At 54.9% G+C, this 21,451-nt stretch overlaps 1 protein-coding gene across 1 annotated transcript in view; it reads left to right on the top strand.

Annotated features, from left to right (window-relative positions):
• Positions 1–21,098, top strand: part of MLPH (melanophilin) — a 41,128-nt gene extending 20,030 nt beyond the window's left edge. The window contains exons 6-15 of the mRNA XM_033111377.1: positions 826–954; positions 2,430–2,637; positions 4,776–4,915; positions 12,618–12,788; positions 13,042–13,197; positions 14,719–14,811; positions 15,661–15,738; positions 16,150–16,207; positions 18,461–18,561; positions 19,279–21,098. Of these exons, the coding sequence (XP_032967268.1) occupies positions 826–954; positions 2,430–2,637; positions 4,776–4,915; positions 12,618–12,788; positions 13,042–13,197; positions 14,719–14,811; positions 15,661–15,738; positions 16,150–16,207; positions 18,461–18,561; positions 19,279–19,305 (1,161 nt within the window). The 3' untranslated portion in view covers positions 19,306–21,098. The remainder of the gene's footprint in view (positions 1–825; positions 955–2,429; positions 2,638–4,775; positions 4,916–12,617; positions 12,789–13,041; positions 13,198–14,718; positions 14,812–15,660; positions 15,739–16,149; positions 16,208–18,460; positions 18,562–19,278) is intronic.
• The last annotated feature ends 353 nt before the right edge of the window (positions 21,099–21,451 follow it).

Genomic DNA, 21,451 nt, shown 5'->3' with positions numbered 1-21,451 from the left:
CGAGTCGGAGGGCAGGCAGGGGCCCCAGAGGGCACATTGGTGACCTCCAAAGGTGACCTTTGCGTCTGTCATGGAAGTAAACCCCGCAGGCTCTCCTCCGTGAGATTTTTTGCCTTATAGCCAACCAGACCCTTGCTTCTGTTGGTGTTTGTTTCTGTTTTCACTTGTTTTTTAACTTATTTTTGGGGATAAAGACAAGCAAGGTCACCCCCAGGATTTCTGGGTGAGATGACAGAAGGGGAGCAGATTGCAGAGGAGGGGTGGGGCAGGCGATGATGAGTTTACCTGGACCCACTTGGAGAGGGACAGGGTCTGTGAGACTCAGGACTGGCCAGCTCTGCCCAGCGGCTTCGCGAGAAACATCTTTTTATGACAAAATTCTATATGTGCTGGTTACTGAGCTGACAGAATACAGCTGGAGGATCAAACTCATCATGAGGGATTTAGAATTAAACCTCTGTTCTTGCATCTTAAGAACCAGAGCTCTCCACAGCTCCTGCCCGTCTCTTCCTCCCCAGAGGGCACTCCCTCCTTTGCCCAAAACCCCAGGGGCCAGAGGGACCTGGCCGACCTCCAGAAGCCTGCCTGCCCCCAAGGCTGCAGCTCGTGGGGACCTGTGTCCTCCATACTTTTCAGCAGCCATGTGTTTGTCAGGAGCCGAGGCTCACTGAGTAAGGGGCACTGGGCGTGAAGACCCTGTGACGGGTGGTGGGCCTGGCCCTTGGGGGCGGCCTCCGGGCGGGGTCCACTTTGTTTCTAGCGTAGAACATGGACATGCCCCGCGGTCCTCCCTGTGCAGCTGAGCCTGACTCTCCTCTTGCGCAGTCTGTGCCGGCCAAGAAGCGCCTGCTCCTTGTTCACAGCGTGGACTTCGAGGCCAGCTCTGACGACCTCATTCAGCCTCTCAGTCACCTGAGCCCGTCCTCAGTCCCAGTGGCCTCGGACAGCCTGCAGGTCAGTGGGCTCTCGTTCCCGCCCCACCTTTCCTGGGATAACCTAAGTGACAGATACTCAGGCCCCGGGCCGGGGACAGGCTCTGGGAAGCAGCATCTGATGGCTGTGCTGTCATACCAGGCATGGGGGCGTGACGGGCAGTGGGACAGCTGGGAGAGGGCACACAAGACCCAGAAACTTCACACCCTCTCAGAACGCGAGTCTCTGGAGAGACTGAGCTGGCAGGTGGGACAAGTGGGGTGCAGGCCAGTCGAGTTTAGGGGCCCCAGGTATTCAGGGTGGGAACTTGTCACAGGAATAAGGCTGAACCCTGCGAGTTGGGAGGTCACAGCGGAGAAAACGAGTCTGCCGTGGAGTCAGCCGGGCCTGACATGTGTGTCTGGGCCTCTGTCCTATTAGGGGTCAGGTGCTTTTTCGCCCAAACTAGAATAGTCTTGCAGGTGAGAGAGGTCGCCGTGAATAATTATACCAGCACATCTGGCGTCCGCAGGGGCCTTCCAGACACCAGGACATGTGGTCACTCTGCTCCTTAGCCTGTGACCTTGGTCAGGGGACATCCGTGAGGCTCCATCCCCACGCACACACACCTGGAAAGGGGTGATGATCGCCTGGCAGGATCATTTTCAGGACCAGAGGCAGTGCCTGACACACACGAGGCACTGACGGAGCAAAGGGCAGCTTGGGTCCACGACCCAGAGCCACGCTCAGCTTCAGCAGGACCCCTGAACTCTGAGGGTCCCCTGGACTGGGGCAGGGCTGGGGTGTGCCCAGGCTGGTCTGCAGACCCCTGTTTGGGGTGGGAGGGACAGCAGGGCCTGGAGCCAACATCCAAGAGAACTCTGGGGCACAGGTCCTGCTCCAGCTGCAATCTGGCACCTGTAGTTCTGGTTACCTATGGCCTCCAGGGCCTGGGGACGGCTTCCTTCCTCCCAACCCCCAACAACCAAGCTAGAAAGGAGCAAGGTGTGTGGCTTCCTGACGCCCTCAGTGCCTTGTTTCTTTGGGGATGATGGCACAATAGAGGGAACCACCTGCAAACCAGAGGAAGGGTGGAGGAGGGGTGTGGGGGGCAACCAAGGGGCTACCACACCCCCACCCACTCTTGCCTCTCTGGCCTTCAAGGATTCAGACATACACAGAACAATGCACCCCACCCCACAAAAATAATAATAACAGCGTCCCCCCACTTCCTCAGGGCTTTGGTCTCTGGGTGCGCCTGTGCTCCGAGGCTGTCAGAAGTGTTTTGGACCTTCTCTGATCGTGAACCCTCCCCAGAGACAGGACGCAGAAGAGGCAACAAAAGCTTTCAGCACGATTTCTGAAATTAAACGGAACCGAGTTGCAAGGGGCTAGAGGGGCTGGGTGTCTAGTGTTCGGTCAATCAGGTGGTGCCTGGAAACCCTTAAGAAGTGGACAGAAAGATCCACAGGCCAAGGGTCTGCCCGTCCTGCAGCTGACAGGCCCTGTGTGCTCAGGTCCTCACAGGTGAGCCCTGGTCCCAGGAGCAGGCCACGTCCCAGGAGGCTGTGGTCCCGGAGGATGCTGAGGGCGGGGCCTCAGGGTGCCACCCCCGTCCAGAAGAGCAGACAGACAGCCTCTCACCTGCCGGTCGGGATGCCCTCACTGAGCTCTGTCTGCCTGGAGAGTCCTGCACAGAGGCCCTGGGAATCACTGCCACACCCGGTACGTGCCCTTGGCTGCCATCTTCCACTCGGGCTCTGCATGATGGAGGGGGTTTCTGAAAAACCTGCCCACCAGCCTTATCTGGGCAGACACACGGGCTGATTTAAAGTAGCCCCTTCCTGCCCTGTGACTGAGTGGTGTGTGCAGACGCCATGGACACCTGCTCTCCCTGGGCCGGGTACCCCCCTTGCAACGCTCAAATACCAGCATGGAGGCCTGAACGGCCGCGCAGCTCACTGCCCCCCCTTCTAGGGTGGGGACATGCAGATTTCCCTGAGGTGACTAGGACCAGCAGTCACCAGACCGGGCGTCCTGCCGGGGACAGGGAACGCCACACCTGAGGACCAAAGCGCCATTGGGGGCTAAGGGTGCAGGTCCCGTCGGGCAGCACCTGCCCTGGTCTACCGTGGGCTCCCAGCTGTGAGCCGTGAGGTCTGTAAGTGCTGCGAGCCCAGACTGGCTCCGTTTAATTTTGTTGTCAGTTTGCTTTTAATGAAATCCCGAGCGGCTGTCTTTTCTTCACCTCCCGAACTCTCCTGGGTTCAGGGGTTCAGGCACCCCATGGTGGAGGAACAAATAAGATTACAGACGCAGCATCGCCTTCCCACTGATGTGCCCCACGTGGTGCAGCGTGCGGCCAGCGGCAGAGAAATGTGGTTAAGACACTGTCTGCCAGGAAGCTGGTCCGCTTTCCATGCTCCCTTTTCATTATATTACAGAGACCATAATCTCATGATCTCCACACCGATTAAGACCCTGGAGGCGTAGGGGGGAGGATAGGCGGGCTATACCCCCCCTAAACAGTGAGTAAATGAATCTACATTGACCGAGTCATTGGATCCAGACGTGGACACACTCATTTTCTCCTCCCACGACCCCAAATCACCCAAGATGTGGACATGGTGGGGAGGTGGTGGGACAGGGCAGAAGTGGGGAGAGAGACTGGCTCATGCTGAGAAAAGGCGCCTGTGAGACAGGCAGCTCTGAGCTTCGAGCCTGGCTCTGCTGACCGACCAGCTACCCTATTTCATTGATTCTAAGACGCATTTTTGCCTCGTCCTTTGAATTGGGAGTGAATGTGGGAAGAAAGGAGTGTGTTGGGGGTTGATAGCCAGTGTGGTCACCTTCTGCACAGTGCGTCATGCAGCCTACCCAGCCCGAGACGTAACCGAATACCGTACGCTCCTTGATCAAACTGCTTAACCTCCGTGCCTCAGGTTCCTCATTGTAAAAAAGGAGTGAATAATGCCTTACACATCACAAAGCCTGACGTAGACATTCAATGAGATGGTTGTATCTGCTAACTCGTGCTGTGTAACAAATTATCACAACCTTACTGGCTTAAAACCATACACGTTTGTCATCTCACTGTGGGCCAGGAGTCCAGGCACGGCTTAATTGTAACTCAGCACAGAGTCCCCCAGGCTGAAGCCAAAGTGTCACCAGGGCTGAAGTCTCACCTGGACGTGGGCCCTCTTCCAGGCCCGCTTGGTTGTTGGCAGAATTCCCACGGCCTGCTGCATACCAAGTACAGAAGCAGCTCATGCACACGCGACTTTCATGCAGAATCTCCTGTGCGGTACCCTCGCCGTGAGGGTCAACCCCCCACACTCCTCCTGCCCCCATGTCCCGTGTGGCCGTCCCAGGTGGGTACTAACCAGTGAGGACATACGGACAGTGAGCTTCCCCGCACTGGAGCCCAGGAATTAGCATTTCAAGCCCCCACGGTGACTCATGCCGACGAAAGTCTGCCAATCGTTGTTCTGGCACATAATCAGGCTGCAGTGACCAAGGTGGAAAGACTTCCTGAAGTCACCTCCACTCATGGATACTTCCGGACCCGTGTCTGCCGCACCCCACGCAGGTGGAACTTGGTGTGGGGTCATTATGTTACATTTGCTTTGCTAACGTGGCTTCAAGATTCACGGCACATGCTGGGGCCAGGGCCTCTGTATCCTTTTGTGGGACTGGAGTCTGCTCCTTTCTTATTTCTGTTAAGGATCTCAGCGCCATAACATCAAAGGGATACAATCGTGTCTTCCTTTTCTTTGATCTCTCATTTCTCTTCAACGGAAAAATCATGTCCATTGGCTTCCAGCCTTTCACCCCAAATAAGCAAACCCACTGTCACTCCACAGGGACAAACGTCATCGGGGATGAGCACCTCCCCTCCCAGTACCTGGCCGATGTGGACACCTCGGACGAAGAAAGCACCTGGGCTCACAGGCTGGCCGCCCACCATTGCAAACGGAGAGGCCGGACGTCGTCTGAGAGCCAGGTACTGTGGCTGGGAAGAGCTCCTGTCGCTCCTGCAGGTGGAGCCTTCTTCCCTTAACACCAAGTCATATCAGAGAACTAAGCTCTCAATGTTTCCCAACTGTAAGATTGCACAACCTACCTAATAGCGATATGCAATGGCATCAAATATACAGTGTTTACCAAAGGCAAATTCATATATAACATAAATTAACCGTTTTGACGTGTACGGTTCAGTTGCAGTTAGGACACCCACAATGTTGTACAAACATCGTCTCAGTCGGCTCCAAAACATTGTCACCACCCCAAAGGAGCGCCCGTCCCCGTCAGCAGTCACTCCCATGCGCCGTCCCCCAGCCCTGGCCACCGCCAACCTGCTCCCTGTCTCTGTGGATTTGCTGTTCTGGACCTCTCATATCAATGGAACCAGACAATATGTGGCCTTCTGCGTCTGGTTTCTCTCTGCATCAGGTTTCCAAGGGTCGTCCACACTGTAGCAGGTGTCAGCATCTCCTTCCTTCTCATGAGAATATCCAGAGGGTGCCAAAAAAATGATACACATTTTAAGAAAGGAAAACTGTATTAAAATTGTAATACTCACTATATGCCGATAACAAAAGATGAATACAAGTCACCTTTGACTCTGCAATTGCAAGAGGTGCTCAAAGTAGGTCCCATCAGCGTCCAGACACTTCTGATGATGGCGAACTACTGCTTGAGCATAGATAACATCGCTTAAAATGTGTATACGTTTTTTTGGCACCCCTGGTATATTTTATAGCCTATCAAGTAGTATGTCTTTTACAAGAGGAAAAAATAATGTGTTACTTTATACCGTTGGCAGACTTCAGTGTAATGTACTAAAGACCTGTTAAATGAGAATCATGTTATAGATGCTGATTTATGAAATAACTCATCACAAGACCCCTTTGATAGCACGGGTTCCCCTGAGTGAACATAAACCATGACCCTGTTTACAGACAATTGATTTACATCTGAGCAAGTACATGGTATTGGGGGAAAGGCAAGCACGTTTTGTATGAGAACATCGTCACCCCTAGTTTGACACAGTCACCCGATCTCTGATGTGGCCCTGACTCCTGTGGACAAAATCGTGGGACTGGGGCTGTTGGGTCACTGATGACCCTCGCAGCATGAAACCGAGACGAGGCTGAGCAGGCCGTGCCCTCGAGGCAGACTCCTGAGCCACCACCACACTGGGCTGGTCTCATGCACGTTCGCAGGAACCTGGGTTAGTGCAGGGCACAGGCTCCCTCTGGGACCCTCCTAGGAGATTTGGGGGTACATTTCTGGAGCGCCCCTTTGTGGAACCCCTAGGCCGAGCTCTGGGCAGTCAGGTGGAGAGACTCACCAAATGTTAAGCAGGATAGAGACCTCCCCAGGATAGAGACCTCCGTGTGTAGCAGCACCTCGGCTGGCAGAGGAGCTCCCAGTCCTCGAGCCAGAAGACAATGGGGTAAAGACCAGAATTAAGTTGTCTATTTTCAGTAAGTTTTTAATTTAGCAACTTTAGTACCTTTCAGTAAAATCCATATCTACCCAGCTGATATTAGTCATCCTTTATGCCTCCTTGAATTATTCTCTATTCTATGCTTGTATCTTGTCTCTGGAATTATTTTCCTTCATGTATTTCTATTGACTCTGTTTACTTCAACTAGCATCTCCCCTAAAATGTCCCGTGCATCTTTATACCAGGAAATCGGGCAGCATAAATAGTGCCTCCAAGGACAGCGCGTTCTCAGCAGCACTGAGAACAGGCAGACTCTCAGGGGCCTTTGTGAAGGGGCCACTGCGGGGCCTGGGGGGGCCCCGACTTCTGCCCCCGCAGAGCAGAGCTTCCAAACCCAGGACTCACAGACATGCCCTTGGGGCCAAGAGTTCCCGAGGACAGTGTTTTATCAGGGTGAGTCTGAACGGTCCTCCTGGGATCTGTTGCCTGTCTCTGTGTTTGTACCCATGGTTAGGACTTCAAGGGTAAGGAATATTCAGGAAAGACTTTCTACAAATAATCCTCCTGCCAAGAGAAGGCCAAAGACAGGATAGCATGCTGTACGAAGGATACGTCCATGGGGCAGGGAATAGAGCCCTGGCATACAACCCCCCAACACGGTGGGGAGTGAGCCCCCACTCCCGAGAGCCAGCCCCAGGGCCGTCCATGCTGTGCTCAGGCCACAGACACTGCCTCGGTTTCCCCACAAAAGCCGCCCGTGCCAAATTATGGTTGTTCGTTTTAATCTATGGCCTATGTCTGCATTGCATTTGCAAATTGCAAAATTTGGTTTCATTGTACATGAGTTGAAAGCTCCAAGAGTTCATACCGAGTTTTACGTCCATACGTGTCTTAGTAAGGTGCTAATGCTGACAGTTGGAGCTCAAACGGGGGCAGACACTGCCCCCAAAATAGTTGCCACTTTGAGCAGAGGGAGAAGGCACGGCCAGCTTCCTGGAGGTGACTTATGAGCACCTGACAAGCACGTGTTCCGTGGGGATGTCTGTTAGGGCGCCGCAGCTCTTGACTCCAGATAGAAGCCAGGGTTGTGTTGTATCTGTGGTGTCCGCGCTGGCCCGGAGGCCACCCTCCCCTTCTCCTGGGAGGCCTGGAGCCACCGGGCCAGCGCAGAGAGCAGCCCTGAGCCCTGCAGAGCCCTTTCTGGCCTGGTACCTGCTGTCCCCAACTCCTGCCCACCTTCCCCAACCCCAGGGAGCATGATCCAGGTTGTCATCGGGATGTTTTTCTTTCTTCTTCGCTCTGGAGGCGACACTTCACAATGACAGTGTCAGACTCTGGGTGGGTTGGGCTCTTCCTCTCTGGGTCTGAAGTAGAGGCCACGTGTTCCACGTGCACTGCACTCCTGGGGAAACAAAGCCTGTCTGCTGGGCACTCTCCCCTAGGGCATCGATCGCAATCTCTTTAGACTCTGACTGTGAGCAGAGTTCTCAATTACAAGCAGCCACTTGAGGGCCACCCCTGAGCGGAAACCCTAGTCTTCGGGCAGATGTGCCCACTCAGAGCCCCCAGTGCTGTGAAGTTCAAACTAATTACCTACCGAACAATGCAGAAGCATCTTACCACCTGCCAGTGCCGTGTCCCTCTTCTGAAACAAGGTGCGCCACGAAGGAGATAATGGCAGGAAGGACACATTTGCTGGGCGTGGAAGAAAACTGCAGAATTGATTTTCCTGTGTCCCCGTCTGGGAGCTAATAGACTCTGGTGACTCAAGAGCCTGGTGACTCAAGGGATCAGGAACTTGTACGTTTAGTCACTTCAGGTTGTCACCTGGTGTGTCTCCTGGCCCACGAGTGACCCCAGCCTCTTGCCAGATAATGACTTTGAGTTTGATCAGCCTGGGCTGGTCAATTCACTCTTCCTGTGCTGATCAGGACCGCGGTGACGGGGGTTATAATGACACGGCTTAGGCCTTTCAGGCCGCTTCCTAGTCTTGCCGAATTTGTCACCTCTCCTGCTTCATTCGCAAACACCACACACACCCATGTCCCCTCTCCTGGTAATGCTCCCAGCCTTTGTTTGGTGCTCCAGAACCTTGGTGGGAGAAGAGGGGTGTGTGTCACGGTTACGCCTCCCAGTCTATGCCCAGGGGGCGGGGGGTGGCCATAGCTTTCCATGCACTGCTTGGGACGTGGTGCCACTCAGGATTTGTGTCCCGAGCCCCAGTGTCTGTCCCTGTGCTGCAGAGCTTTGAACTAAATAAGCACGTGTCAGCGGGGCAGAGTCCGCCGGCCACCTGGAGAACAGCCCTTCTTCCCACTGCACCTGCCACCCGGCGGAGGACACAGGGCCCCGGGGCCTGTGGATAAATTAGGTTGCGAGGCCAACAAGCCTGTGAGGGGAAGGACCTCTGGTGCTTTCCAGACTGTAAGCCTAGTTCTGTAAGCAGGCTGACAGCCAGGCCGGTTTCCCCACACAACGCGAGTGGGGTTGCCCCAGCCAGCCCCTGCTGTCTGCCTGGCCCAGCAAAGGGGGTGAGAGAACTCGGAGGGGATGCATGTGTGACAGCCGCAGAGCCCATGTGACGAGAGCCGAGCTGGGAAGTCAGAGTGACAGGGAACCTGGGGAACCTCCCTGGGCCCTACAGCGCATCAAGCAGCGGGGGTCTCCTTCCCTTGTGACGATGTGCTCCGCATGGCAGGGCGGCCTCGCAGGGAGGAGACAGGATACCCCTTGGCCTAACGCCCTTGTGTGTGTGTGCATGTGCGTTTGTGTGTCTGAGACTGAGACGGACTGGGGGGTGGGGTTGTTCTCAGCCCAGGGCCCTTTCTCTGCACCACGGCCTTGGGCCCAGCACCTGGGCACTCTCCTCTCGCAGCACCCTAAATTTGCAGGTGCTCGCCTCTCTGGGGCCAGGACTCTAGAGAAACAGCTCTAGGTAAAGCTGGAGCTAGAGCGAGGGCTGGGGGTGAGGGAAGAGCAGAGTGGGGAGGCCACAGCTTGGGCTGTGAGGACACAGGGCTCTGGCAGGTGGGGACCTGGGTCCAGCCCACGTGCCACGTGCCCAGCGATTCATAAATCTCCCCCTCCCGTCAGCTCCACTCTGTCCGGCCTGATGGCGGCATCAGCTCCCATGTCCCACACGGGTCCACAGCTCCCAGTCCCATGTACTTGGGAGAAGGTTCTGTCCCCATCACACCCAGTAGGATTCACCAGCCAGACGTCTCAGGGGAGCTCATCACCTGTGGCCTCTGAGGAGACTGGGTGTTTGAGCTTCCTCACAAAAGTGGGTTTTTCCACGAGAAAAGCGTCCGTTGTTGTGCCACCTCCTCACTGGCTCCCTGGAACTGGCACGTCCACGTTGTCTGCGAGGCCTGTGGTCGGTCCTAAGAGGTTTCATTCACGCAGAAAATGACCTGACCTGACCGTGAGTGCTGCCCTGTGTTTGCCGAGGGGGGCAGGACTGGCCCGAGGGCGCTGTGGGGGCTACGGATCCTGGGGGACAGGCCTCTGCGTCCATCCGAGCTCCAGTGTCAGCGGCAGCTCACTCGCGAGAGGCAGGGACGATGGAGGCGCTCAGATTCCGGGGTGGGGGGTTGGAGCAGGGGGCGGCTCATGGGGCCCTCTTCCCACACCCTAAGTCTGCTTTGTGGGCCAGAGGAAGGCACAGAAAGGCAGAACGAGGGAATGCCAGCAGACGAGTGAGCGAATGGGGGTCTTCGTGGCTGTGACTAAGTTGGCACGTGATCTGTCACTGGGGAGAGCCAGAGGATTTGAGGCGCTGCCTGTGCTAGGACGGGTTCCGGGCTGGGAAGAGGTGGTGAAGGGACGAGCAGGGCCCATCCTCGGGGCGTTAGGGTGGAGGAGGTAGAGAGTAATAAAGTGAGGAGGGGATTGGATGGTCAGGGGCACCCCAGTGGCAGGTGCATTCGTTCACCCAAAAAGCTGGCGGAAGTGCAGGATAGAGCCAACAGGCGGAGGTGGAGCAGCGGGGCCAGAGGCAGGGGGCCTGACTGGGTTGAGGCCCGGGTGGGGGACAGGAGGGGCAAAGGTCTCTGAGGCCATGGCCAGGCTCTGCTTTTTACTCAGGGGAGGTTTGAACAAGGAGAAGTGTTACTGGCTGACATTTCGGGATCATTCTGCCTGTTGTGCTGAGAACAGGCTGGGGAATGGGAGGCCAGGTAGGAGGCTATTGTGATGTCCAGGCAACAGGAGGTGGCCGGTGGACCAAGCAGGCAGTGGAGGTGATGGGAGGCGGTTCTGGTCCCCGTTACAGGCAGAGCCAACGGGAATGGCTGTTCGGGACAAGAGAAAGAGGAGTCGGGTGACTCCAGGATTTCGAGCCTGAGCAAGATTTAAAGGAAGAAACTGCCCTCAGCTGGGGGTGGGCTAGGGGAGGGGGAAAGTTAAATCTCATCACTCACCGTAAGGTTATTTTGACTGTAAACGGCAATTGGGATAATTTTATTTATCATTTTTGTGTTTTTATGGCATAACTCTAGTCATGGGATAGGTTGTGATGGGTGTCACCCACTGGGTCACAAAAGATGTCACCAAAATGTCCTCACAACTTTGATTTCCAAAAGTCATAGCTACACGGTTCCTGTGGGTGCTTCTGGGTCAGCTTCAAGCCGGCATCTGGGAGTATAATCTCTATCAAAGCCAACACAAGGCTCGAGCGAGAGACTGTGCACCGCGGCGCCTGCACGTATAGACACACCACAGACAGTGGACATAAGTGCCATTGTCACTATGCAAGTTTGGGACCTACCCCAGGGCCCTAAGGTGATGCGGCATTTCTAGGGGGGGCTGAGGTCCCACAGCTGCGGTGCACTGCAGGCTTACCCTGGGAGCAGCGAGGACTCAGAGACCTGAACGTCAGATCCTGTTAGCCTAAGCTGGCCAGGTGTAAACAGTGCAGGCTGTGGTCTTGGTTTGGCAGCTTTGGGGTGCAAAACTCTAGGAAATGGATTGGGGACCCAATTTACAGACACAGGGAAAACTTGTTCTCGCATTGTGAAAATGTCCACCAAGGAAAGCTCAATGTCTCGTTCAAAACGGGTGGCTCTTATTTGGCGAGGATGTGGAGTAAAGGGAACCCTTGTGCATGCTGGTGGGATTGCAGATTGGTGCAGCCACTATGGAAAACAATGTGGAGATTCCTCAAAAAATTCAAAACAGAGGTGCCATACAACCCAGCAATTCCACTTCTGGGTATTTATCCAAAGAAAACCAAAATACTCATTTAAAAAGATATATGCAGCCCTATGTTCACTGCAGCACTATTTACAGTAATCAAGCTATGAATGCAACCTAAGTGCCCATCAATAGTTGAAAGGATAAAGAAGAGGTTATTTATATATATATATATATATATATATATATATATACATTTTATATATATACATATACATACATATTATATATAATATATATACATACATATTGTGTATATAATATATATGTGTGTGCATATATATATACAATATATATAATATATATATTATACATGTACAATGGAATATTACTCAGCTATAAAAAAGAAAAAAATCTTGCCATTTGTGACAACATGGATGGACCTAGAGGTTATTAACCTAAGTGAAATAAGTCAGACAGAGAAGGACAAATACCACATGATCTCACTTATATGTGGAATCTAAAAAACAAAACAAATGAACAGAATAAAAGAAAAACTCAGAGATATAGAGAACAAACTGACGGTTGCCAGAGCGGAGAGAGGTGAGAGGTTGGACAGAAAAGGGGCAGGGGATTAAGAAGCACAAACTTCACAGGGATGTAAAGTCACAGGGATGTAAAGTCACAGGGATGTAAAGTACAGCGTAGGGAATACAGTCAGTAACACCGTGATAACTGTGTCGCGTGACAGACAACAGGCAGTTACTAAACTTCCTGTGGGGATCACCTTGTAAGGTGTACAGGCGTTGAATCTCTACACCTGAAACTAACATATGTCAACTATGGTTAAAAATAAATAAGCGAATGATGGGTCTTAGGTGGCCCTGGGTGGCGTCAGGTCAGCAGGAGCAGCCCAGCCGTTCTGAGGGCTGGTTCTGGAGGGCAGGTCAGGCCCAGCGTGGGCACTGTGGACAGGCCCACATGGGGAATACGTGGAGACCAAGGCTGCAGCAGGAGCCTCAGGTGTGCTCAGGGACGGGACCGCTGCCAGAGCCTGCCTCTGGGCACGGTGCTTACAGGTGACCAACCGCATGCAGACACACTCGCTCGTTCGTTTCAGTGTCCAGTTGCCAGCGAGCCCACAGACGCCGACACGGAGGAGGAGACGCTGAAGAGGAAGCTGGAGGAGCTGACCAGCTACATCAGTGACCAAGGGGCCTCGTCTGAGGAGGACAGGGCAGAGCTGGGCAGGAGCACCTCTGTAGAGGACCTCCCCGGGGCCGCCCCAGAGGTGAGGCCAGACAAAGGCCAGGAGTCACAGTTTGTAACTAAGCCAGCAGCCCAGCCCAGGCCAGGCAGCCAACCCCTGGTGGGCACTAAGTGTCCCTGATGAGGGCCACACGGCGTGCCCGGCCCCTGGCTGACCACCTGGCTGACCAGCTCGGCGAGTGAAGAGAAAAGGGCATCATGGGATCAGGCCCTCGTTGGTGAGGATCTGCAGGCCCCCCCATGCTGCTCGTCACGCTCAGCGTTCCCCTTTCCAGGTGTGCACGACTGCAGGCCAAACACACAGGTTGGCAAAGGAGCCCTGGGGCTCGCAGGACCCCGTCCAGCTCTCCAGGACCCCGGACAAGGAGCTGTCCGAGCTGGAGGACAGAGTGGCGGTGACAGCCTCCGAGGTTCAGCAGGCGGAGAGTGAGGTAGCCCCGCCACCCCGGGAGCAGCAGCCCCAGCTGGCTCCCCAAGATAGACAGTGGCAGGGCCCTAAAGGTCCCCCCAGGGGCTCAGGAGCTTGGGGTCCCTGTAGGAATAGTGCCCGCCAGTCCTGTCTTTCTCCCATTTGCTGTGGGGAGGGGCAGGCAGGGTTTGCCGCCACAGGGGAAAGAGGCTGGCCCTCCCACACCCCATCCCATGAGGAGGGGCTTCTCTAGAACAGGCTTAGATTTCAGGGCGGCTCTGAGGCTCAGGACCGGACTCTGGACAAGGGTCATCCTTTGAGCCCAAACGTGTGCCCAGAACTTGAGCTTGGGTGGGGGTGTCAGCAGCATACAAAGGTCAAAAGACAGAGCCAGGCCTCCCAGGTACAGCCAAGGTAACTGGGATCTGCTCTGTCCTCCCCCTGGGGACCCACAGAGAAGAGAGGGTCTGCCCCTCAGACTGCAGAGGGAGCGGCACCCACTGTCCAGTCCCTCTCCTCCACCCTTGAGCAAGGGCCATCGGTCCCCGGGAAAGGGGCAGGTCCCCAGGGCCGTGCACGGGGCCAGCCAGACAGCCAAACTACTCTGCATTCACTTATTCCCTCGTGCCTGGCAAACAATTTTCAAACTCCTGAACTTGGCAGGCATTGAGCTGGACACAAAAGACACGGCTATACGGCTATGACCATCTTAGACCCGGCCCCTGCCATCATAGACCTTACATTTTCAGTGGGAGGAGGTAGACAGCAAACCAACGACCAGGAGGTTATTCCAGATCCCGAAGAGAGCCGTGCAGACAGGCAGTGAGGGCAATCTAACAGAGGGCTCGGGGGGGCTGCTTAGATGAGGCGGTCAGGAAGGCATATGACAGAGGAAGGCAACTCGTGCAAGAGCCTGAGGGGTGTTGCTCTTGGTCTCTTCAGGAATCAGCAGAAAAACCCAGACACTGGAGACTGCAGAGGGCGCTGAGGGCCACAGAGAAAAGCTGGGGGAGCCATTGCAGGGATCTGAATGGGAGTGATGGGGCTGGGTTTCTGTTTCCAGAAGCTTCCTCTGGCCGCTGTGGGAGGAGTGGCCTCTAGGGGGAGCTAGAACAAGGGCTAGGGCAAGGGCGGCGCCAGTGGGAGTGGGGTGATTGGGAATGGTGCCAAAGGGCCAAGCCTTTACCCATAAAACATGGCCCCGTCCCTTAGAGCTGGGGTGTCACTCTCTCCCACTCACTGCCCCCCCACCCTCCACCCACCACCCCCGCCCGTCCTTGCTGGGAGCCAGACTTCTGACGCACTTCCAGAAAATGTACAGAGCTCCTGTGCTCCTGCCTGGGGGTGACCCACAAGGAACACCCAGCCCCTCCCTGACAACCGTGGCAGATGAATGAAATGGGACCCCCCCAGGAAGTGCACCTCATTGGGACCCCGATCTTCATGGGCAACAGCGAAATTAGTGAATTAGGGGCAGCTGCTCTTTCAGTACTCTGATGCTGAGATGGGAACTCCGAGTGACATGTGTCTGTTGTTCCCCCAGGTTTCGGATATCAAGTTCAGGATCGAAGCCTTACGTGCCGCTGGGCTGACCGTAGGGCCGGCGGGAAAGCCCAAGAGACGGTCCAAACTCCCGGTGAGTGGACCCCGCAGCACCCGGGCGGGCGCGGGGCCCAGCCAGGAGCACACGGCCACCCTGCTCAGCTGCCTCCCGCGACCTTGAAGTGCCAGCCTCAGTTTCCTAGTAGCCATCAGGGGAACTGTGCCGTGTGGGAATTCTTTCCCATTTGTTATTTGGTGTTTCTAACGGGAAAAAGTGCCCAATGAAGGAGACTCAGCTCCGGCTGTGAGACTCTGAAACACCCAGGTGCACACACTCGGTTTAGGTGCCAAGGAAGCCACCTGAATGGCGACCTCTGAAGGTGGCAGCTTGGAAACTGCCAATGTAAGACGGGTGTGACCGGAACAGATGGGTGGGGAGGGCTGGGAAGGGAGCTGCCGCACAGCGGGATCAGAGCGTCCCATCCTCTGCTGAGTCACGTCGGGAGTTTTCAGACAAAATCACACTGGTGAGGAAATGGGACCAAATAGGAAAGATGCCGCAGGAAGAGTCCCGATGGGATTGCCAGGTCAAATACAGGACGCCCGGCTGACGCTGACTTTCAGATAAACGACAAATCATTTTCCAGTATAAGTAGATGCCATGCACTCCTTGGGACATACTTACACTAAAAAATGATTCAATGTTTGTCTGGCATTCGAAGCCAACTGGGCGTTCTGTACTTTTATTCGCTACCTGGCCGCCCTGGTCCCAGAGCACCGGGTGGTGGGTTTGGTGAGGCGGAGAAGACTTCTGCCTTCCCAGAAGTCCTGACGGAGTATTTAGAGAGAACATCATCCTCTGAGCGGCTGCCCACCCCCTTCCTCCTGTGGCTGGAGGCCACACAAGGAGTCATAATGCACAGGCTTCTTCCTTCTCCTGCAGATATTTCTTCCCCGACTTGCTGGGAAAATTGGCCAGAGTCCTAAGGATCCCACTGCAGACCCTTTGGATGAGGTCAAGGTATGTGCTATTCCCTTTAACGTCTGGAGGCTGGACAAAGAGTAAAAGGCTGGCACAACCTCTCCAGAAGCGTGACAAGCCACAGGGTGGGGGAGAAGTGGGCCAGGGCCACAGCTTGGCTGCCTCAGAGATGCACACGGAGACGAGGAGGCATGGGTGGGAGCCTCACAGCCTGTGCCCCTGTGGCCACCCCCCAACAGTTCCCCGGAAGCTACGCATCAACGGATTTGGTGCTTAACTGATTGATAACATGCATTTTAATATTGTTAAATGTTCAAGCATTGCCAAAGGCCAGAAGACATCTGACCTGATCGATTAGAATCTGGAAGAATGATGAGAAGCCCAAAATTAGGTCCCAGTGTCCCTAAAAATGATAATCGAGTGAGGCCCAGAGATTCTTCTTTCTTCCAGGCGATGGGGGTGCCCCACCTTCTGAGGACGGAGTTCAGTAATTCCCCTAAAAGTCAAGGTAAGAGTCACCTGCTTTCCTCATCCCCATGGGCCTAGAAGATGAGCTCAGGGGCATGAAAGTGGCCCGTCCTGGCTCTGTGTTTCTGCGAGACCTGTGGGATCCAGCAGCTCAGGCCTCCCGTGCCCCAGAGGACACTCCCGGTGTCACTCCGGCCACCCGCAGGGACCATCCCAGGGAGTCGGTGTCTGGATACCTGGAATTCCTGCTGTAACCAGGCCGAGGTCGTGATGGTGGTTTCCATGTTTTGGACGTCAGTTGTCCTCTCACGGTGCACAGCTCCGACCTTCTTACACAAAGGGCGGGACATAATTCAGCTCCCTTGAGGTCTCGTGGTGACAAGGACATCGGCTTTGTCCTGGATGAACCGCGTAAGGCCTGGCTGCCTCCACAGCACACAGCCCGGCTGTCAGGGAATCGTGTGTGCTCGTCCATTTCTCACCTGGCGGCCGACCACAGGTCACCCAAGGGAGACAGCCCGGTTCTCAGGTCAGGGTCCTGTCCCTCCTCTGTCCAGCGATTTCAGGCCCTTACGTCATCATGGTGTCTCCTGTTACCCGGGATCTGCGCTCTGCTCCCATCGTCCCAGCTCCACTATAACCGTGGTCTCAACAGGGAGGGCTTTTCATGTCCCTCGTCTGCTCACAAACGACGGCCGGCAGAATGGAGCAGGATTTCCTAGCATAGTCTCGGTCCTTGCGCCATTTTCCAGCCTCCTAGCCTGCCCACCCCGAGACCCCTCCCTCCACACTGGGCAGGACGCCCCTCCCAAGCTCACGGGGTTTCAGGACACCCGGGCAGACACATGCCTCCACACCTTTCCCTGGGCCGTCCTTCTGCCAGATCACTCCTTGCTCCCTTTTCCTCCCTTCTCGGTCTTTTGAGGTGATACCTCCCCCAGGAGGACCTCCAGCACCTCCTGGGGCACCTCTGCATACCCTGCATCCACCCACCTCTGTGCCAGCTCCCTCTCTGCACGTCCGAGCTCCCAGCACACGTGCAGGCCAGTCCAGGGACAGAGCTGCTGCCCAAGGCCCTTTCAAGTGAATTCAGGGCCACCAACGAGGAGGGCGGCTTTGCCAGAGAGACCACTTGCTGAGGGGTCAGCGGGGTTCTGGGGTACCACCGCTGACCCTGGAGGGGCGTTTCCAGCAGGTCTCATGGATAAAACGCAAATGGAGGTTCATTTCACATAAGAGAACAAGGGGTGAGTCCCTAGGGCCATCTTGATGACGGGTTGTGTCCAGTCAAAAGGCCTCTTGCATCCAGTCCAATACCTCCCCGCCAAGACCTCCTGGAGCTCGCGGCCATTTCAGGATCAAACGGCACCACTGAGGCTGCGCACCCTTCATGTGCCGCTGCTGCCACCATGGCCACCCTCAGTGGAGTGTGGCCCCCACAAGAACGGGGCCTCGTGCGTCAGTATCAAGGTGGCAAGGGCCACGTGTGTCCTCACTGCTTGGTGGCTGTGATCCCTGGGTTAGCAATTCCCTCCGCAGAGGTTGGTCCCAGAGTGGGCAGGTATGGCGAGGCAAAGGTACCCTGCCCGAAATGGGACAATAGAGTGGTAGGCAGTTAAGCCAGCTCTCGAAAGGAAGGAAGGGAAGGAGGGAGGGAGAGAAAGAACCCTGACTTGTAGCACTTGCCAATGACTGTGCTGTCTGTGCTGTCACCATGGCTGGTTTCCAGCTGTTGGCGTGACGTCACCGATCATGGAGCTGTGGAGAGGAGCTGCGCTCCGGACCACCGTGGAGCAGTCACCTGAGTCGGGCAGGCCACCTGAGGTCTGCAAAGTGAAGCAGGGCAGCTGTGGACCCCTCCCCACCCGACATTTGCTCATCTGTGGCCATGAACGCAGTTCACTGGGATTTGAGGCCTGATGCCCCCATTTCACAACCAAAGCCCCAGGAGAAACCCCCTCTCCTGAGGGTCAGCGCCCCAAGACCCCTCAGGCCCACAGAATTAAAGGAAAACAGCGCCAGACACTAGCGCAATGACGTTTTCTATTGTTTTGCTCATGTGAGCATTTCTGGGTCCCAGTACGGTTTGCTCCAAAGGAAAGAAAGAATCGGACTGAACTGTTTATTTGCACAATGGCTAAAATGTAAATCCTTTGTTAAAACTATTTAATGCTGACAACACATCGCAAAAGGGGATCTGTTTTTGTGCTACTTTTTACATTTCTTAGGAGGCGAAGACCCTTGTCGGGAGAGTTTGTGAGTAATATGCATGCCCTCTCTGTTTTTCCCAAAGGTGAAGATGGTGAGTCCTTTGATCGGAAATCAGTGTACCGCGGGTCCCTGACACAGAGAAACCCCAACGGCAGGAGGGGGGCCGCCAGGCACAGCTTTGCGGTAAGGTCACATCCCGTTTCCTGGGGCATCTTCAAAATTCTGTGGCCTGTCACAGTTGCATGTTGATATTGTCTTTAGAGTAAAGAAAATTGGGATAAAGTAACAAGTAAAGTAAAAGATTTAAACAAAAATTGAAAACATTTCTTAAAGGTACCAAATACATCAATGATGGGTGTCTGGTTGCCCTGGGGTGGGACTCAGCTCAGAGAAAGAAATAGCCTCTGGGGGAGGGGACAGCCCATGAGGCAGTGAGGACTCTGGGGGAGGGGACAGCCCATGAGGCAGTGAGGACTCTGGGGGAGGGGACAGCCCATGAGGCAGCGAGGACACTCTCCCCGCCACCCCACCAGCTACCCGGGACTTGAGAAATGAAATGCTTTCAAATTAGAATGTACCTCCCGCCATCTCCCTGTGTTTCAGAACTTTAAATGGTCAAATACTTCCTATCCATACACCCCATCTGACGAGGGCCAGTGTCATTGACCCAAATTCATAGCTGGGAAAACAAAAGCAGAGAGGGGTTGGGTAAAACCCAAGGGGGTTGTCTAATGCCTTCTGACTCACATGTCCATGTGTTTGTGTGTGTGTAGCTGTGTGCACGCCTGTGTGTGTGCGTGCTCATATGTGTGTGTGTGTGTCTGTGCACATGCCTGTGTGCGTGTGTGTGCACGTCCATCTGTGCATGCTTACGTGTCCATGTGTGTTTGTGCTTTGCAGAAGCCTGTGATGACCCACCAGCCCTAAAGGGGAGGCTCGTCGGAAGGGGACAGAGTGACAGAGCGGCCCTGACCTTGCTCTCCCTCCACCACAGCCATGTGTCCCCCATCTGCCTTGCACTTTCCACTCTACACTTTCCAGTGGAGAAAAAAGAATCACCGTCCCTAATGGAACCCCACCTGGGAGGTGGCAATAGTCCTCAGACCAGCAGCTGCTCACCCAAGTTCATTGACAACTTCCAAGGTCACCCCTGCCAGCTTGCTCTGATCCATGGGAAACGTCTAAGCTGAGATGGCTTTCCTTTAGGACAGTGTTGTTTCAACTTTTTGCAGGACACAGAAGACCTTTTTTAGTGTGATCTTTCACCCCTTTCACTGCTGCCTGTCTCATGTTGCTTTCCCGATGGAATGGAAAAGGGATGACTCAGTCATGGCACCAGCCGTCTGTAAATTCTTGACTGTGTCGCAGTGCGGACAGAGGTGTGTGTCTGTGTTTCTGTGTGGGTGTGATTGGAGAAAGAAATTGGGCACCAACACAAGTGACTGACTCATGCCCAGCAGAATAATGAGGGAACAATCGACATTTCCGCCACCCGTGCCCCAACACACACCTGTTCAAGTTTACCTGGGGTCAAGGGCAGACCACGCACATAGTAGCAAGTGAGCATTTGATCAGTGCCCAGATGCAGGCTCAGAGGACCTGCTGGGAGAGGCGGTTGATGTGTTCTCAACGGGCGCGCAGAAGACTGGCTCCCGGCCTGGCACTGCCACTCGCTGCAGTGGATCCAGAAGGACAGAGGGCCAGCGCCACTTAGTAGTGCCCGCCAGCCACTTGACCTCGGGTCCATGGATGATCCAAGTTCTCCTCCATCCCAGACAGTGTGGGACTGAGGGGCACGTCAGGGTAGACACCCAGAAGTGTGCGTGTGTGTGCATGCTTGTGTGTGCACGTGCACACGTGTGTGTGGCTCATCCAGTTGGAAGGGGAGCCCACTGCGCTGCCTCTGAGCACCCCCTCACCGAGCAGGGCTGTTGGCTTCACAGCTTCACTGACCTATTTAACCCTCAGATTAAATGTGAGCCCCTTCTGCAGAGGAGGACATGGAGCCCCGAGTGTGAGGCAAGCGCCCCCTAGAGCTTCTCTGTGCTCCTCCAATCTTTTCTGAAGTGCCTTGGGGTCAGCTTAACTCGGCTCCCTCCAACTGGTGCTTTTGTTCTGTTGAAATTGTAACCAAACCAGGAAGGCAGAGAAGCGACGCCCCAGGGCCCCTGGCGATGAGACTTTCTCCGGACCTGTGGACAGACAGGTGTACAGACAGGGGGATGCCCCCAGCTGTACAGACTGCACCACTAAGTTGGTGCTTCCCTGAGCCCATCATGTCACAGTCACCACGGAGGTCTTGGTGACGAAGGGCTGGCCCACGGCACTCCCGCACTCCCGGTGCCAATGCTGCCTTCAGAGATCCGCCTCTGAGTGGATCGAATGACTCAGCTTCAGACCGTGTTGGGATGTGTGAAAAGGTGGACCTGGCACTCCTTCTCAGGATGGAGGCTGGTGAAAACCTATAGCTTCTATCCAAGGCTAAAATGGCTAAAAGATGGCTGTAGACAAAAGGGGTCCATTTTATGTGCACTCCTCCTTCTTCACAAAGTAAATTAAAGTCAACTTTGAGTTCCCAAAGTCTAAGCAGAGACAGTCCTGGTTGCCCTGACATGTCCCGGCATGCTAGTGTCTTAGGGACACTGAGTCCTTGTACCCCAGAACCTGTTCACAGCCACCTGTACTCTGTTCACGCCCATATTCCGTCCATGTCCAACGCCTCGTTGAGCGGCTACAGATGCACAGAGTGGCCACCTGGTGGCCCCTCAGGCCCCTCTAACAGCTGCCACCACTGAACTCAACACTTCTCCCATCTCGGCCCACGCAGCTCAGGAGCCAGAAACCCCGGCCCACGACCCCAACCCCACTGCTCACCCTCTGTGCCTCCCAAACCACCCCCAAACTCTCATCTTTCCTCAGACTCCCTCAGAAAACAGGAAAAGGGGCGAACACTCTCCCCTCTGTTAAGACCAGAAAAACCTTAACACCGAACAGAGCAAAGACCACGCGAGAAAGGAAAATTAAAGGCAGCAGATGAGGAAAAAAGTCCCAAATAACATATTAGTGAAACAAA

The sequence above is a fragment of the Rhinolophus ferrumequinum genome, chromosome 8 (assembly GCF_004115265.2).
Source record: "Rhinolophus ferrumequinum isolate MPI-CBG mRhiFer1 chromosome 8, mRhiFer1_v1.p, whole genome shotgun sequence".
NCBI classification, from domain to species: domain Eukaryota; kingdom Metazoa; phylum Chordata; class Mammalia; order Chiroptera; family Rhinolophidae; genus Rhinolophus; species Rhinolophus ferrumequinum.
The sequence above is the reverse complement of the archived record's forward strand: the minus strand, read 5'-3'. Positions and strand labels throughout refer to the sequence as shown.